The sequence below is a fragment of the Phasianus colchicus genome, chromosome 1 (genome assembly GCF_987193195.1).
Source record: "Phasianus colchicus chromosome 1, bPhaCol1.hap1.1, whole genome shotgun sequence".
Classification (NCBI taxonomy): Eukaryota; Metazoa; Chordata; class Aves; order Galliformes; family Phasianidae; genus Phasianus; species Phasianus colchicus.
Genome location: NC_143436.1, coordinates 105,847,796 through 105,866,635, shown reverse-complemented (window position 1 = coordinate 105,866,635; position 18,840 = coordinate 105,847,796). Strand labels below are relative to the sequence as shown.

At 42.2% G+C, this 18,840-nt stretch overlaps 1 protein-coding gene and 1 long non-coding RNA gene across 15 annotated transcripts in view; one reads left to right on the top strand and one right to left on the bottom strand.

The window, feature by feature from the left end:
- Window positions 1–9,470, bottom strand: part of BACH1 (BTB domain and CNC homolog 1) — a 27,552-nt gene extending 18,082 nt beyond the window's left edge. Inside the window, exons 1-2 of one of the 5 annotated variants that reach the window (XM_090121647.1) lie at window positions 9,166–9,369; window positions 2,107–2,240 (exon numbers count right to left, since the gene is read on the bottom strand). Coding sequence is in view for 1 of the 5 variants with exons in the window: in XM_090121662.1 (XP_089977788.1) it covers window positions 9,384–9,396 (13 nt within the window). In the remaining 4 variants the exon portion in view is untranslated. The other 4 variants (XM_090121653.1, XM_090121662.1, XM_090121657.1 and 1 more) reach the window with 4 other exon arrangements.
- Window positions 9,471–18,840, top strand: LOC116242116 (uncharacterized). 10 transcript variants are annotated; one of them, XR_016459006.1, is made up of 8 exons: window positions 9,594–9,735; window positions 9,995–10,304; window positions 11,857–11,880; window positions 11,986–12,150; window positions 13,641–13,733; window positions 16,385–16,478; window positions 17,536–17,708; window positions 17,790–18,840. It is a non-coding gene; the product is annotated as an uncharacterized LOC116242116 (long non-coding RNA). The 10 variants fall into 10 exon arrangements; XR_016459008.1 differs by lacking the exon at window positions 16,385–16,478 and having other exon boundaries at window positions 10,210–10,304; window positions 17,478–17,708; XR_016459004.1 differs by lacking the exon at window positions 16,385–16,478.

The window sequence follows — 18,840 nt, the reverse complement described above, 5'->3', positions numbered from 1 at the left end:
CTCAATACAGCATCTAAATGTTTCTTAAACACCTCCAAGGCTGGTGACTTCACCACCTCCCTGGGCAGCCTGTGCCACTTCTTCACCACTTTCTCAGAGAAGTAGAATTGCCTCATGTCCAACCTGAACCTCCCCTGATGCAAACTGAGGCCATTTCCTCCCATCCTATTGCTGTCACCTGGAAGAAGAGGCTGACCCCCACCTTACCACAACATCCTTTCAGGTGGCTGTAGAGAGCTATTAGGCCCTTCCCTGAGCCTCTTCTTTTCTAGAAAGAATGACCCCAGCTCCCTCAGCCACTCCCCATCAGACTTGGGCTCCAGACCCCTCAGAGCTTCACTGTCCTTCTCTGGACACACTCCATGGCTTCTATGTCTTTCTTGTAGTGAGGGGACCAAAAACGACCACAGCACTTGAGGTGTGGTCCCTTCAAACAGGATATAAGTTTGAGATGTCCAAAGTATAAAATGCAGCATTTCATTAAGCATTTCAAAATTTAAGAGAGGCTTCAAATAACCAAAACACTAATTTTGGCTTCTTTGTAAAACCTAGTAATGGTTATACACAGTAAAAGGGAGAAATCAAGAGAAAAAGAACCAAAAGGCTGAATGAAAACAAAAAGTATCAAATATAAAAGGGAAAGATGTAACCACTAGAATTCTGTCACACCTCAGGGAAGTGCTGACAAAGGTCAGATTTGCAAGTGTCCTAATTCTGTTTTCTAGTTGTGCAATAAAGGCACGGTCTCACATTTATCACAGCTCGTCATGACAGACAACTTGATTTTCCACTGCATCCATGTCTATAAATATGTTCTACAAACACCCACAGAAACAACAGCAAAAAACTCTGTAGTTCTGTGAACTGTTTTGTGTTCATCTATTCTCCTGGAGACTTTAGAAATTACTTAAAAACTAATTCCATTTATGGATAGACTGATGAGGTGAAAGGTTTGGAGACAGCAATTCAGTTGTAATTAAGAAGCTTTGTGACTTGCAATCTTGTTCTGCCACTCTTCCCCTAGGAAAGACCCTCACAGGTTTTCTTCATCTTAATACAGGTGCCCAGTGGCAGTAACCACACTATCTTTATTTCAAAATGAACACTTAAGGAAGGAAAATTAGAGGCAAGCACAGATAAGTTGTAAAATTACACCAAGACTACAGATGACCATATATTTAAATCACCACTCATTAAGTCAGTGTCAACTAACAACTGCTTTTGCACATTGCAAAAGATGCCGAGAACCACAAGTACTGCTGTATGGAACATCTTAAACAAGTACCATGGGGAGGTAAGAATCCAAAAGGACCTTCCAAAACTTGAAATAGCCCTTACAATGCAGGCTGAAAGGATTAAAGATGAAGCAATGCAGAAGTTCAATACGAATCTTCATTTAGTGGAGAAAAACTAGAACTGTGAGTACAAAGACATTCCTCAAATCCCTCTCATGTCAAACTCTGAGCACCTAAGAAGCTCACAGACTTGAGGAAAAGAGAAAGGGCCTATGACATGTAGTAGTATAAGAACTACCTGACAGAAAACTACAGCTGAATGAATCAAGTTCTACTTTGAGGACACAACCAAGCACATTTCTATTAAGCTTCCACTCTTCATCAGTGACTGAGAGAAAAAAATGCTTTGCTTAAGGGCAAATTATTGTCTCTTAAGTACAGGTTATAATACTTTATTCTGCTTCCAAGTGAAGATGAGCTGATTTATCTCACCCCTACTATCATAGGACTCAAGAGGAAAACAATGAACAACAGGTACCTGTAAAATGAACGTATCTTCAGTAGATTTAGACACCCCTACTTTTAATCAATTAAGCATACACCTTTATTTTCAAAGGAAATAAAAAATGCCTGTTCTCTTAACACAAATTAGCACTGTCAACAATATGAAGAAGAGGAATATAAATTTGTTTGAATACATAATGTAGAAATCAGAGTAAGATGTCTATCAAGATCCATCAGGAAATAACAGATATGATTTCCTTGTGCATTTCAAGTTATTAGTTAATTTATATTGCTAATACAGAGGCAAATGCAAAGTAAGGTACTTCAAATAATCTCAGACATCAAGCATGCTCATCTGATCGCTTACAACTAGAAGTTACTTCTCCTCTGGACTAGATGATCTTGTAGGTCCTTTCCAACCTTGTGATTCTATGATTCTGAACTCCTAGCTGATGGCAGAGTGAGGCAGGCCAGTCAGACAATCCTCTGAAGGAGATACTGCTAGGGAAGGAAGTCAAGAGTCACTTAAGGGCAGATCTTCAGAAAAAAACAAGAGATGTCCTCCATTTGACAGTAGTGTACATATATTCCAAAGATGATAATCACTATGGCTGAATCCCGCGTCAAGCTATAAGGAACTACCGTTGCTAAGTTACAGAAGGAACATAATAGATAACACTATCTTGGAATAGATAGGCTCAGAGTGGAAACATTATACCAGAAGAAAATTTCTCATCCACACACAAAGAGCTGGCACAAAGCAGATTAACTTTCATGCTCAGCAGTACAACACATGCAGAGCTTGCATTCAAACTAACATCCTGTGGTCAATGAGGGAAGTGTTGTACCTGAGGTGAAGGAAGCTCTGAAGCATCAAGTTGTCACTGAAGCTGACAAAAACATGTACAGAAACCAGCTTAACTCTACACACTCACAGCAGAGCAAAAGAACTGCTTCAAGATTAAGTATGCCATAATGATCAAGTCTCTCATGGTTGCAAAGAAAAAAGATGAACAGAAATCCCATTCTACAGGAAAATGCCACTACTAATCAAAAGTAATAGCAATAAGATGTGGATGTCAAGACACCATTTGAAGCCTTAAAACCACCTGTTAGCTCACTGCAGATTTTAACAGCGGTGATCAGCAGCAATCATCACCTCCAGCACTCATTCAAACACCCACTGAACAATGACCAAAATTCCAGCTTTCCTGCAGAGAATTTCTCAAACATCCACGCTCTGTCCGAAGTATTTTATTTATAACAAGTGTCAAATATAGAGTATCACCTGCTTTAAGGTAGGAAGGTTCTACAGAGGGATTTGGATGGGCTGAGGTCAACTGTATGAGGTCCAACAAGACCAAATGACAGGTCCTTCGGTCATGACCCCATGCAAAGTCACAGGCTTGGGGTAGAGGGGCTGGCAAACTGCATGAACAATGTGGGTTTATTGGTCAACAGCCAGCTGAATGTGAGCCAGCAGCGTGCCCCAGTGACTAAGAAAGCCAGCAGCATCCTGGCTTGTAACAGAAACAATGCAGCCAGAAGGAGCAGGGAGGAGATCATCCCTCTATGCTGGGCACCAGTGGGGCTGTAGTTCAATACTGTGTGCAGTTTTGGGCCCCCTTACTACAAAAAAAAAAAAAAAAAAAAAAAAAGCACTGACTTTGAGTTCAAAGAAGGGCAACAAAGCTGGTAGAGGGTCTGGAATACAGGTCTTATAAAGAAACAGCTAAAGGAACTTAATCTAGAGAAGAGGAGGCTCAGAGGAGACCTCATCATTCTCTGCAATTACCTGAATGAAGGTTATGGTGAGGTGGGAGTCAGCCTCTTCATCCGGATAACAGTGACAGAACAAGAGGTGATGGCCTCAAGTTGTGCCAAGGGTGGTTTAGGTTGGATATTAAGAAATACTTTACTGAAAGGCAGGCACAGGCTGCCCAGGGAGGTGGTGCAGTCACCATCCCTGGAGGTGTTCAGGAGCCGTGTGGATGTGGCACTGAGGGACGTGGGCAGTGGGCATGGTGGGGGTGGGCTGATGGTTGGACTGGGTGATCTCAGAGGTCTTTTCCCAATTTTGATGATAAAGATCAACTAAACTGACTAAAAAAATAAACAATATTAATTCACTGCTTTTAGTAACAATTTCTTTAAGCTTTATATGAAAATTTCAGCAGAATATCTTGCATTTTACACACACGTAGGAAACCCCCCCAGATGTTGTATAGTTTAAAACAAACCTTTTTGTTGACTTAGCTATAAATGTAGAGAACAGATGTTATCTCATTGTTTTTCTGTTCTACTATATACTTGCATCATTCTTTCTGAACAGAGAAGACAAAAATAACAGCTGGAAGTCTCCGCCTGTCTGCAACAGATGCCAGGAACTTCACTACAAAGTAACTTACAACAACAACATGACAGCTATCACCCTGGTAAATAAATTCAGCATTCTTCAGTTTGTATTCAAACACCACAAACTCCAGAAAGAGAAAGGTGAGACATTTCAGCATACAAAGGGCTATCTATGCTTCACAGCTAAAGCAAATGTTTTGAATGTGAGACCAGCTTTAGTTGGCAGCATTAGAAGAAAACTCACAACTAGAAAAAAAATGAATGAGTCATAGAAGCGAGCTCCATAGGCTCTCAGGCTCTTTAAGGAAGAGGCCTGAAAAAATACTAAAACAGCGCTTAGAACAGAGAGTCGAGAGTGCAAATTCATGTAAAGAAACAGAAATGACAGTTGGATGCACCTTTAAATTCTGAGCACGTTTACCAAAACAGGTTTTGACTATTCTGATTTCAAGTGCTTTTAGTGTCCTTAAAAATACGAAATCGGTGCACACAAATCTTTGGAAATCAACAGTGGTTGTGCCTTTTCCTACTCAGATGGTCTGTGCTGAGAAATCTAAAGACACAGAAAATCCCATATCTAATTCTCTTCAACACAAATAGGAATCCAGAGGAATCTGGATTTGAGGAAATCTAGAGAGCATCCAAGCCCGGTGATCATCTGTGAAAGACTCACTGCCAAACAAAACACAAAACTGTACTTTGCAACCATCAACTGTAATACACTTAATAGCGAGTGGGGGTAATAAGCCAGCTCTAACTGACATGTGGTTCTTCTGTCTTATGTTCTACAAAGATAGAAGTATCACTATCATAAATAAATTAGCTACAGAAGTTACATCCTAGCAAGTCACTGCTTTCTTTTAAAGACCAACAGTCTCTTATTTTTTCCTAAGAGTCAGTAACTACATTTCAGAGATTCCTAAGTAAAAAAAAAAAAAGCTAACCTTTTATTTCTAGACTCAGATATCAGCTACACTGCTCTACCACTGATGTGTGTACAGGTAAGGGTTTGGGTTTTGTTTTTCCATCTCAAGACCTTGAGCTACATTTCCTGTCAATTGTCCAAGCCAAGCATTACTCAATTTACTAACCAGTAAACAAAAGCCTGTTCCTTATTCTTTACTTAGACAGTAGCTGTTCACCAACAGCATGCTGGATCTCAATCCTCTGCAATAATAACATGAACTTTCAGTAGCACACAAGTAAAGCTCCTGAGGATACAAGAAAGCAGCGAGTGCAGCTCCTCCTCAGCAGAGCTCAGGCAGGGCGCCTTTACTGTCAGCACCAGCACAGCTGGCTGAACTTGAGCACCCAGATGCAATTCCTGTTGTGAACATTACCACCATTACACTAGCAGGCTAACTCATCATGCAGTAGACGATAAACACCTGCTCAGTAACCACCATGCTTCTAACTTACCTGTATTCTTAGAATACCTTAAATTCCTGAACAGCTGGGGGGAAAAAAAAAGGTATTGTATACCAGAAAAAGAAAAAAATCTTGAAAAGCAAAGTCTGAGTGTTACTCCTGACTCCTATGCTGATGTATTGAGTAACTTTAAGCAGCTCACTTATTTCCCTCAGTTCCCTTACAGCAGACATTTACATTTATTTTATTCTATTTAAAAAAATCCTGCCATCCGTAGATGTGGTGCACAAAGAGATGACTATCATTCCCTACTACTAAAGCAAGACTGTTTGGATAAAAGACAGTTTGTTCAAAATACAGTGCAAAAGCTGTTTTCTAAAGCTTTCTGCCCGTGTGTCTGCCCCCAGCTACCTCGCCTTTTAAGGAAATGAAGTTACGTTACAGATGAATGCCTGGAGCAGCTAATAGCTGCTGATTTACGTTATGCTGACAAGGGATGAACAAGCATTTTAGCATTCATGTTTACTGCCTCTCCAGCATCAGCTCAAAAATACTTGAACACGGCGATCAAGAAACCTATTGATTATAATAGCTAAGCTTCGGTTCATTAAAGCAATGCTTTCTCCTGTAAAAAAAAAGCACATCTCATCTTTAGATGATCAGCAAATTCATGATTAAATGTCTAGGCCATTCAAACTACACAGCGGGATGATACCGCTTAATTACATAAGTGAGCTCTTAAAAAAATGATTAGACTGTATTTCTGCAACATCACTCTTACCAAAGCATTTGGACTCTTGACAAGTCACAAGTGAGAACTGAAAGGAATCACGGGAAGTCAGGCCAGTGTCACGTCTCAGAATCATGATTTATTCTCAAGCTTTTAAGCCTAAAGATTCAGTTGTTTTTAAATACCTGGTACTTGGAGCAGGGAGAGAAGGACAAAGAATTAGGATTCCTAGAAGACACAAGGCTCCAGCAGCTGGGATTTTGAAGAAATACACAGAAGACTGATACTGTATAAACATCAATTTCTCCCCATAAATTTTGTGATAGTGTCCCTACAATAACATAATGCAATAATCACATTCCAGCCAGAAAAAAAAAATTAGACACCTCTATTCGCTGTTTTGCATTATATTACACTCAGCTAAGTTTTTCTATACAGCATGAAAATACTCACTTTGTGGGGATGCGATTTCAGTGCTAAAAATGAAAAGGATTGAAGAGACTTCAGAGACTGCTCTGCACCAACGTTTACAATCCTTCAGTTCCAATCTTCAACAATTATTCTGGGAAGGCAGCTATACACAGATTCAGTAGAGGCATGGGTTTTGTTTTTTTTTCCCAAGTCAGAGTAAAATATTTAATCGGGATAAAACTGACTAACAAAGCGTGCACAGCTGGCACCTACTGTCAACACTTGCCTTTGCTTAAAGAACAAACACCTTCATGTCTCTATCTGCACATTTTACTCCTTGCCACAGTTAAACAAACTACATTTGTTGTGTCAATGACCGTCAGAATCCATTCACAAGTATGTACATTAAAAATACTTGTAACAAATAGCAAGTCAACCATTTGTAGTCCAAGAGCTTGTGAAGGATGCAGGAATTGAGGAGCAAACAGTCAAAGAAAATTCTTTTGGAAAACAGTCTTCATAATGTTATTTGTGGCATACACTTTTTAGCTCATTTGCTTCCACAGCTTTTCTTTACAGCATATGAAACCGAAACAAAAGTTCAGAAACACTTCTATGAAAACAGCATATGAACATCTATGAAGAAAGCATGGACAAATATTGCTAACTCCAGTCAAGTTTACACTAGGCGAAAAGATGCAGAATGCCAGACTTCACACAGCAGCAGCAATAGCAAATGCTGTTTACTTTCCTATTAACGCACTAGATAGCAGACCAAGACTGGAATCCAAACACCTGCAGACACTATCTTGACAATTAAAGTCACTTGCAAACAGAAGTCCATCATGATTCCACAGTCCACCTGAATATTTGTTATCATGCAAGCAGTTTAAAGGCATTTTGGCTGGCCCTACACCACTACTATTCTTCAACACACACCTAATGATTAAACTCTATTTATTTGCATTTCACTAACGTTTCTAAAGCCAGTTTGCTCTCCCTAGCACGCTCCCCCCCTTCTTTTTAAAGCTTCACTAGCTGACAAGTCAGTTGAGCATTACTCTGACCTGCTAACGAGCACTTAAACAAAACACAAAGGTCTCCCTTGTATTACTGAAAAACCAAACCTCTCCACCACAAGAACTGCCTTAACTGAAAAATACAGCTTGCTGCTGGAGATGAAGTTTCTCCTATGGCATGGGCTATGATCTGTTTCAGCAAAATAAGCCTTCCTCCACCCCTATATGGTTAACTTTTGAACCAGAGGCAGGGAAAGCTGCAGGGGTCCTCATGAATTATCCCCAATTTGGTCATACCAGGCTGAATTCATGCAACTGAAGCAAGCAAAAAATAGCTGCTGAAACAACCATTAAGGTTTTGTTCCTACCCACGTTTGCATCAACCAACACATTACTACTGTTTAGCTAAGGACTGTATATAAACAAGAGCTGCGCTATAAATGCCACAAAGGTCTTTTCAGCCTCTAAAGCCCCCCCCCATGAAACTTTCAGCAGTAGAATCCTAAGGGACGACAACAACACCAGCACTCAGAGAAAGGTGAATCCTTCCAGTGTCCCTCCTGCGCCAACACCTCGCGCCAGTTTGCTCAGCACTGGGAGAAAGCCAGGTTTACAATTAAAAGGAAACCAATGAGGAAGTTGCCTTAGCACCTCTTCTTACTTGATCAAATGCGAGAGCGTCAGAACAAGGACTCCTGAGTGCAAAGCATTGGGGAGAGATATTTGGTTTGGGACTCGTATTACAACTCAATACAAAGACGTCTCTGTTTTATTTCTGAAGATACGTGCGGTCTCTGCCCAGCAACACTGCCACTTGATCAAAGCCATCAGGTGAAGAGCACGGCACGCCAGGCAATTCTTACATTATATATACCCTGACCACTCTAAAACCTTTGCTTGGGACACTTTCGAGTACAAAACACTCAAGAACAAAGCAGATGTAACGTAAGTGTCCACCCTGGCACTTAGGTTAGCATGCCAGCGACGCAGACTTCCCCAGCATCCCACTTCCATTCGCTTCACCAGACGGAGACAGCCTACAGAAGTCAGTTCCTTCTGCGTTGAAACGAACTGGAAAACACGCTCCAGAAGAACACCTGAAGATATCCAAACGCTGTTTCAATAAGAAAGGTCTCCAAGGAAGCCCTCCTGAGGAGCACACCGTGCAGATACTCTCAGAGCATAAAGGACACACAGCGTTGCGCGGCCCCACGTCCTTACGCACAGTAGAAAAGGAAAAACGCAACCACAACTCGATAGAAAAGCAGACGACAATTCTTTTCTGATCGCTACACTCCCGAAGCGCGCCAAGCGTTTCACAGCGCGGAACGAGCCTGACGGGAGGATCGCCGCCTCCCCGCCAACGGAGCGGAGCGGAGCCCTCCCAGCTCCAAGAGATCGCAGCCCTCCCCCAGTCACAGTGCCGCCGAGCCCCGCAGAGGTAACACGGCACCCGCCGCCCTCGCGGGACGCAGCGCCCCGCTGGAGGGGGGGGGGGGAAGGGGGGACGGCCGCCCGACAGAGAGCGCGCCCTTCAGCTCACCTCAGCGCTTCTGGCCGCCGCCCCTCAGCCGCGGGCCGGGCGGGCGGCCGGTGGGCAGCACCGCCGCCGCCTCTCTCCGTTTAACCTTCCCCCGCTTCTTTTCTCTCCTGCTCGGCTGCTCCCGTCCCAGCGGCTGCGGCCCGACTGCGGCGACCGCGGTCAGGTGACTCCCGACAACATTGCCTCCCCCCCCCCGCCGCACACGCACACGCACACACCCCGCCCGCCCATTGGCCGCCGCGCTCCCCGCCGCCGCGCAGACGCCCACGGAGGCACGCAGAGCGCGTGCGCCGCAGCGCCCCGCCCGCTCGGTGTGTGACGTGCGTGGTGATGCCGTTCCAGTGGGAAACGGTTAGGCTGGCGTTTCGTTGAGGTGCCGGCCTTGGGGCGGCTTTGCTGGTAAAAGTTACTCACTCAGCGTGTGCCGTGTGGGCTGAAACACTGCCTGACAGGGACGGGGCCTGGTCTGTTGGAAGCAGCATGCAGCGCAGCGTGTCTACCTGAGCCGTCAGCTTTGTGCCACGCAGCTGGAAAGATAGGGTCGTAGCATAGGACTGTGACATTGTTTAGGTGGGAAAAGACCTTCAAGATCATCAAGTCATAAGATTGCAGAATGGGTTGGGCTGGAAGGGAGCTCAAAGCCCACCCACCCCAACCCCTGCTGTGGGCAGGGCTGCCCCCCACCAGCTCAGGCTGCCCAGGGCCCCATCCAACCTGGCCTTGAGCTCCTCCAGGGATGGGGCACCACAGCTTCTCTGGGCAGCTGTGCCAGCGCCTCACCGCCCTCTGAGGAAAGGATTTCTAACATCCAATCTTAAATTTCTTTCAGTTTAAAGCTATTCCTCCTGGTTCATCTCTGCTGCACTGTGTAAAAAGTCCATCTCCATCCTGTTTATAAGCTCCCTTTAAGTACTGGAAGGCCACAATGAGGTCTCTTCAGAATCTTCTTCAGGTTGAACAAGCCCAGCTCCCTCAGCCTGTCTTCACAGGAGAGGTGCTCCAGCTCTCTGATCATATTAATGCCTTCCTATGTGCCCGCTCCAGCAAATCTACATCCTTCTTGTGCTGGGGGTCCCAAGCCTGGACACATCTATCAAACCAATCATCAATCTGCTGAATCCTATCACCAAGCCATGTTTGTAAGTGCCACCTCCACATGTTCTTAAACATTTTGAAGAATGGGGACTGCACCACTGCCCTGGGCAGGATGGTAGGGGGAGTGGAATGTGTGAGTGAGCAAGGTTTGAGGAGATGGCTTTCAGCTAGCAACAGGCAAGGGAGAGCAGGGTGGAGTTGGCGTTGAGGTAGCAGTCCTGTTGAAAGGCAGAATGGGAGCCCCATCACAACGTGAATGCAGCTTTTCAGTCTCAATGAGTGTTTTTGCGTGGTGCCACCTACACGTGAAAGTTCAGTCTAAGGTAACTTCAGAGGTGTCTTAGGAGCTGCTGTCCAGGACTGGAGGGTTTTCAGGATTTCCTGGAAATGTTGGCCTCAATCTCCAGAGCAACTCAAAAAGACCTAGCTGCTACTCTCAATGCTAAAAAGTGACCTGAGGGCAGCTTGTTCTCCTCAGTATCATCCTGAAAAAAAAAAAAATGCAAAGTCCAACAAAGGACAAATGGAAAGAACTCAGCTCTATTGTATATTAAAAGGAAAAAAAATAATCTGTTGGCCATATGGGAGAGGGATAAACTCCATCTGTCTGCTCATGGAACCCAATTAAGGCAACCTCCTTCTGGAAACTGCATGTCCCAAATAAAACTTTAATGATGGGAAGGCTGAAAGATGCACTGTCAGTAATACTGACTAATAGGGATGTCATTATTACAAAATGTTAACAAAGTGTAACAATTTTGTTTACATAAGAATCATAGAATTATACTTTTACATCATAGAATTTTTATTTTTATTTTTAATTGGCGCTGATTTCTCTCTGATGTGACAAGTGATATAACCTGAGGGAATAGTACAAAGCTGCATCAGGGGAAGTCGGTCCGATTGAGTGTTAGTGAAAAATTCTTCATCAGAGAATGATTGGGAACTGGAACTGGCTTCCCAGGACAGTGGTCATGGCACTGAGCTTACTAGAGATCACAAAGCATCTGGACAACGGTCTCAAACATAGGATCTGATTTTTGGGTGGTCCTGTGTGAAACCAGGAGTTGGATTCTTTGATCCTTACGGGTCTCTACAACTTGAGATATTCTATGATTCTATGAAAAAAAAAAGAAAATATGAAACACACTGTTTGTCCTGTCCTTTGTTTACATGCCCTATGACTTCCGCAAGCTCCTTTTTCAATGGATACTCTATACTTAGTTTTAGCCTTCCTGAGAACTTTGAGGCAAAGTTCTTTCAGATATTACTCCTACATATATTTATACTCAATTTCTGAAGAGTTACCATGAAAGTGATAATTAAATTCTTCTTTATTTCCAGTGGTAAACTAGCTAGAACTCACAAAGATGTGTGAGCTGTTTCCAGACCCCACCCTGTGAACTGAGGAGAACTTGAACACCAAACAGTTACATTTCCACTACAAACTAGAAGGGAATTTTTCAATGTCTTTCTTCAATGGTCATTATACCAGATTGAAACTGATGACAGGAAGTCCCTGCTCTTTATTGATTTGTTGTTTTTGTTGTTAGCTTAAGAGTGGGTTCTCAATGGCACTTTTTTTTTTTTTTTAAGGTAGGGAGTGGTTGCATTTCACAGGTAGGTTTCGTGTTTCCTTGTATACTTTCTCTAAGTCGTTTAGCTTCTGTTTTGAAAGGTGTATTTTGTTAGGTTTTTTTTTTTTTTTTGTCTCCATTTCTTTAGGAGAAATCTTCCCCACAATCCAAATAAAAATGACAACTTGAAGCATCGTAAAGCAGATCTGCAACTACACCTGGAATAGCAGTTCCAGCTTGTTTACTGAAGGGTTCCCGATTGCTCCAGCCCCCTGAAGAACTGCAATATTTACTCTGTAAACTCTGCACGCAGGTGCAAATGTCTGTGAAATAAAAACTGCCTTTTCCTCAATGGACAGCCTTTGAGATAGATGTTAACACTTTGTCTAGATTTGCACCAGGTAGAAGTCAGTTTGTCTTTTTGCTGTGCCTGCTGTAGGCACATAAACTCCAAAGCGACACACCTTTCATTTTATTTTTACTTGTTCTTGGATTTTTTAAGAGTGTTTGATGTGGGCCAAGTAATAGTTGTCATTTGTAACTGATAACCATGCAGAACAAATAAAAGCAACACGAATAAACAATCTACTGTATTGTCTGTACATGAGATTTAGTCAAGCAGAGCTTTCTCTGAAAGGCCTACAGCAAACAGAACTATGTACCTGTATGAATATCCATGCCAATGGCCAGATTTTCATTATAAAACAGCATAAGCAATTTACTGGTAAAATCTTTAAGAACAGCCATTTTATCATTATATCCAAATAGTATATTTACGCTTGAGATGTGAGTACTATGAGTTTTTACATTTTAAATAATGATGCTTTCTGAATCTAAGTTTTTCTAGTTGTTCTTAATGCTTTCTATGACTTGCAGTTTTCACTCCCTTACACATGTTGATAACTCCCAGTCCCCAAGTGTTCAGACACAAAACAAGCAGCTTTAAAAAACTGTTTACAATTCTTACTTTGGCTTGAAGATTGGCTACCGAACCTTGGACCTCACCCAGCAAGGAGGGATCTTCATCTCTTGTTCTCAGTGCTAAGGATGATGCAATGCTGAGTTCCCACACAATAGAAATGATGGTGTAACAGCTTGTTTCTCACTCACAGTTGCATAGAAGAACTGAATAAATACTTTCCTTACTGAAATTAGACACAACTGGAAAAATGGGGGGAAAAAAAAATCCTTTTCTTTTTTCCTAAAAAGGAGAAGTAAAACCAGCAAAAAGGAGATCTGGGAAGTTAGCTGACAAAATAAGGAAGTGTATCTTCCTGCAGATTAATAATGAATATTTTAAAGATTAAACACTGTATAAATTGAAATTACAAATGCTCACGGGATTAGAGAGCATGAGAAGGAATAAGAATAAAGCATGTAATTAAAAGAAAATGAAGAAGAATGTCCCTTTTTCTGATATATTTAAGACATGAAAAAGCATGACTATTGCTATCTTTTTGCTTGTGTCATTTATTGCATCAGACACACTGAGCGCACCAGTCTCAGCTCTTGCTACTTTGTGGCTAGGTTTCACTAGGCACTGCCTTGTCTTCGTAGGGTAATGGCCCAAATAGATGGAAGTGATGTAATTTACAGAGTCAGGTTTTGGGTCAAACAGGCACAGCCTAAAACAGTAACATTCATGAGGCTCTGGGCAGTCAGGTCTAGTATTAGATTTGGAGGTTGGCAGCCCTACATGCGGCAAGGGGGTTGGAGCTTCATGATCCTTGGGGTCCTTTCCAATCCAAGCCATTCTATGATTCTGTGATTCTAACTTTAATATGCGTTTGACTTTTTCTGCAGTTGCCCTCAGTTCCTATGCTGAAGCTAGTATCATACCACTGAATCTTGGCTAATAAATTCTCGTTTAATTGCGACACAATCCCAACGCAAAAGGTAAGACTCATCCCACCTATCTTTATCCAGCTGTCTAGTATAAGCAATTTATTTACATTCCGGTGCAGTTCATGAAACCAGATAGACATCTCCACAGGGTAATTTTTCCCTTCCAATGGTAGATGTCTGAGAGTGGGGTGATGAAACTCCTTTTGGAGTTTTGCCTGGATCGCTCATCTGTTTGCATTGGGAACAGAGATAACTGGGTTAGGTTTGGTGGATAACCCTCAGAGGACTATGGGTTACTTGAATCTTGCACCTCGATCCATACTTCTGCTGGATGCTGGGATCAGAATGTGTTAAAGGCATTGGCAGAAGTAACTTAGAAATGTAAATGCTAAGGACTCATCTCCTGCCTTTCGTGTCCAGTTCTTTCTGGCTGATCATGATGCATGGTGTCCAAAGAGGGTATCTGTCTGTGTCCCCATACTTACACTGTGATGGGGTGATGAGGCATATACAATGAACCCAGGATTTCTAGTCATGAGCCAAATGAGCAAACTGACCACTGTAGTAAATCAGATGTAGTGAACTTGTCCCAGACACACTACTTCTCCATGCATGGACTGAATGCACTGTACTGCACATGGAGCAGGTCCTATGCTTTTCTGGAAGCACTCACCACAGTGTCGTAAGCACTGAGACAAATGGATGCATGAACAGCATTCCAGCATCTCCAGCAACATATTTTCCATGCATGCATGCAGCAGCTGTGCTGCACATGTGCACGGCAGGCATGCGTGGTGGCAGGTGGTGAGGGAACAGTTTGCATCTGGGGTTGGCCTGGCCCCACCACAATATCAGCACCAGTGTCCCTGAGGGGGACCTGCAGGAGGCTGGTGCCATGGCTGGAGGCTGGGGCACACATCCTTATCCAGCATGGCAGAAGCCATGCAGAACATCATGGTGTTTGCATTCTGCTCACTGCAGTCCAAACCACTCCCTCCTGTCAGCTTGCAAACACAAAAGCTATTTTTTAATCTTAAACTACATTTCCTATCTGAAAATCTAGCTATCGTGTAGCTAAGTCGCATGTATGTATTTAAGTAAGGAAACCCCAGGGCTGTGTCAACACGTGTAGGCTGTATGTGTATCTGCCTCATACTTTAAAACTATTTTTAAAATCGTTAAATAAATTCTTCTAAAAGGCCTTTGAAGACTTTCTGCATTTTCTCACTAGAACATAGGCAGCCAAGTGAATTTCTTTCCATACTGTCTTTTGCTGTGTGTGTGGGGTACTGTTCTAATTCTTAAAAAACACACATGCTTATTTTTCATGGTTTCTTGCTTACAAAAGTCTTTTGTTCATTCTGGGAAAGCGTACTGTTACTCACAGGAAAATATTTTTAAATTCCCTGTTTATAAAAAAGAAGAGGAAAAATGCTTTTCATCTGGAAGTAAATCATACTCTAGTGGACAGTTCTTTAAAAATGCAACTATAAACGTGATTATCTCAAAGTTGATTTGATCCAAATTCTCATCAAAGCTTCTTAAAGTGAAAACTGCCCTCTCAGTTAAAAGCTGATCTTTTTTTTTTTTTGGATAACGTTTTTAAAAATATCAACCTCAAACAAAATAGAAACTTTTCCATGGGGGAAAAAAAGTGGGGTTTAATTTGTTTGTTTTCATCAAAAAGAGCAATTTTGTGTGTGTGAAAAGGGTTATAAACCACACGTAAACAATGGCAAAAGAAGATGGGAAACATCTTAAAATTTCTATCTGAGGAGCAACAGAGGGCTGCTGGGATGGTCTGAGGGAGGTGAATGAGGAGCCCAGGAAATAAGAACTGCTAAAGGAGTCCCATCCAAGTGCTTAGCTTGATAGAGAACAACTGATTTATTCATGAAAAAATAGATTTGCTTTCTTGGAAACTTGGAGAACAATTGTTAGTGGCTTTAATTTTGTCTGACGGAAATTGTTGGCCTGAGGTATCTGAGAAAAGACCAGGAATGTTCAGGGGGTGAGATGAAATGACTACAGTCAGACTGCCCAGGCCACACATTATCACACAGCAGCTCTTTTGAAGTTTGGGAGGAAAATTTGGTGTTTGTGGGAAAGGCAGTGTACGTTGTCTAGAGCTTGATGAGCATTCTCAAGTAATGCTGTGGCATAGCAGCTGTGTGGATTTTAAATGAATTAGTTCAGTGCAGCAGAAAACCACAAAGTTTGAAACCTGCAGAAGCTGTTTTCAGCCAGATGCGGATCTGCAGACAGATTTGTGGAAGTGCTGAGAATTTGGGAAGATGTAGGGAGACCAGGTGAAACACCTTATACTGAGGTGCCCCTTCACAAACTATATACATGACACACTGCATCTTTTTGATTTTCCCTTTTCCTATGACCTCATGCTGGGTGATAGAGCTCATCTCAAAAAATGCCCTCAGTGGTGCTAGGGAAAAAAGAGCCCATCTGTTTTCTTTCACACATAATATAGTCTATTGATAGACTCAATTAGCAACTTGAATGGCTCCTTGATTTAAGGGGCTGAGAGCTGGTAGATCATTCTCTCAAATGTGTCCGGCTTGGGACACTTGTACCTCTTGCTCAAAGCTGCTCTGACTACACAGTCTGCTCGTTAGTGCTAAGTTATCAGGGATATCTGGAGTACTGGTTTGTTGCTCTTCCAGTAAAATGCAAAATATCTTCCCTAGATTAAAGCCTAAGAAACATTCACTATATCCACGGAAGGAGGCACACCTAGTGCTCTTAAAGAATCAAAAGTATTTGTGGGAGAGACTCTGGAAGGTAGGAAAAAAACAGCTTCTCTCTCAAACATATGCAGATTCAAAAGATCTTCACAATACTTGAAACATTAAAACTTTGGACCGATTCCCTAAGAACTGTAGTCATACCCCTGAGAGGAGAAGGATGTTGACTCATAGTGAAGAAAGGAAAGAAAAGAGGAATGTTTTTTCTATTACAATCATTACAGAGGTCAGACGCAACCAAGACAGACAGATGAACAACAAAAACACTGGTTAAGTGATTCAGAAGGGTAGGTTTTCTGGAATTAGCCAGAAACATCTCAAAGACTCTGAAGAAAATATGGAAATGAATTGTCATTCCAATTTATCTGAGCATATGTGCCTTTGGACTCTAATGCCTGAAGAAGGATTCATTTTTAAATGATTTGATGGAAACCTTGTGAAGGACTCACACTTCAGCTATCATAAATATGTCTGTAGCAGAACAGTGAATTATAACATTACACATTACATTTTGCTTTTGGAGTATCTGACAGTGGAAAAAAGACTTGAAAGCATATGATCCTTTGCAGTATGGCATAACATTATGCCATATAATAACATTACCTTTTTATAAAATAACTAAATAAGCCACTGTTTTGCTTAAATAAGTTCTTCATTATGATCACCCAGTTTGCTTTCATTACGCAGGAGGATTGCAAAAGTGAGTGATTTATTGGAAGGCTTGGTTAAGACTGGAAAGCCTACAAAAATTAGGAAAGAACATCATACATTCAAATACTTGGCTAGGTTTTAACTTCACAACATGGTGTTGTTGTTGTAACCTACTGCTTCTATACTGATCATAGAATTACCTGCCAGGAAAAGAGTTTGATTGTTCAATGTACTAATTGCTATTATTGTTATTATATCTTTCTGAAAAATATAAAATAAAATTAAAAAAAAAAGGATTTATTTTATTTATTTTTCTGAGGTTGTATGTTTTCCCATTTGTCATAACAGAGGAAAAATAATTGATTCAGTGCCTGCTTCTGTTTAGAACTGCAAATTAAACGCCCCACAACAGAAGCCGTTCAGTTTCTGGTACTGATTACCAGGTTGGAGTCTCATCTGAGAAGGTGGAGCGATCGCAAGTCTGTACGTCACTGCGGTGATCCAGTGGGAGGAGGCAGCCTGCCCGGGCCCATCAGCCGTCGATCTGGATTTCCTCCTGTGCGCAGGCGATTGGCCACTCAGTGCATGGTTCTCTTGGGTGTGACTGCAAACCCTGGTGAGTCACGGTTCAAGTGCACAACTCATACCGAAAGGAAAATGAGGCCAATTTTAACTCTGCTTTTAATTTTGTTTCCAGCTTAGTTCTGTGAAAGTCACAGAGAGCCCAGAATTGCTACGTGCAGCAAGAGGTAACCCAATAGTGCAGAGAAGACACGGGAGTTATGACCAGCAACGTGTCAAAAAAAAATCTGCCTGCATGTTTCTGTATTGGGTCTGTTTGGGATGGAGTCCCTTCTCAAAAATAAAACATTAGGTGATGTACAAAGTGGTCATCTCTTGTTGGAGGATGAAAGTTGCTAAAAACAGCAAGCTTACAATTGGAAAGTGTACTTGCAAACCTGGATCTGGTTATAGAAATGACATTATTGATTATATAGTGTCATTTCCTGATAATTTGGCTCTTTATTAGTCTTTTGTTTATCTTTTGAGTGTATTGTATTTGAATGAGTGGAATAGGAAACTTCTTCTCGATAGTTTCCTATTCCTGCTTTTCTTTTCACTTCTTTGGACGGTAGATGATCCACAACTGATGGCTTTTTCCAGAAACATTTTGCAGGTGTATTTCTCACAGTGCAAACTAGGACCTTCTGGAAAGCACTTCATAAGGGAGTTTACCTCAGAAATATAGTTTTTTATCCGCTTTTCCCTTGAAGAATCACAGAGCAGCTGAGGCTGGCCGGGCCCTCTGGAAACACCTGGCCCAACCTCTGCTCTAGCAAGGTCACCCAGGGCAGGGTCACGTGCCCTGAGCCACGTCAGGATGGCTTTTGGACATCTCTGAGGACAAGAATCCACAGCCTCTATAGGCAGCCTATGCCAGCGTTCCAGCACCCACACAGTACCAGAATGCTTCCTGGTGTTCAGAAGGAACCTTCTGCATCCAGTTTATGCCCATTGCCTCTTGACCTGGCACTGGCACCACTAAAAAGAGGCAGGCCCCTTCCTCTCTGCACCCACACCTCAGTTATTTGCATACATTGATGAGACTCCTCTGAGCCTGTCTGTGACTGGGACAAAGTACTGAAGAAGGGCTGAAGAAGGCCCTGCTGCCTAGTCAGTGACTAAGCTGACATATCTATTCATCAAAAATCTCTGATGCCACTTTTGCTACTTTCTAATGATTACAA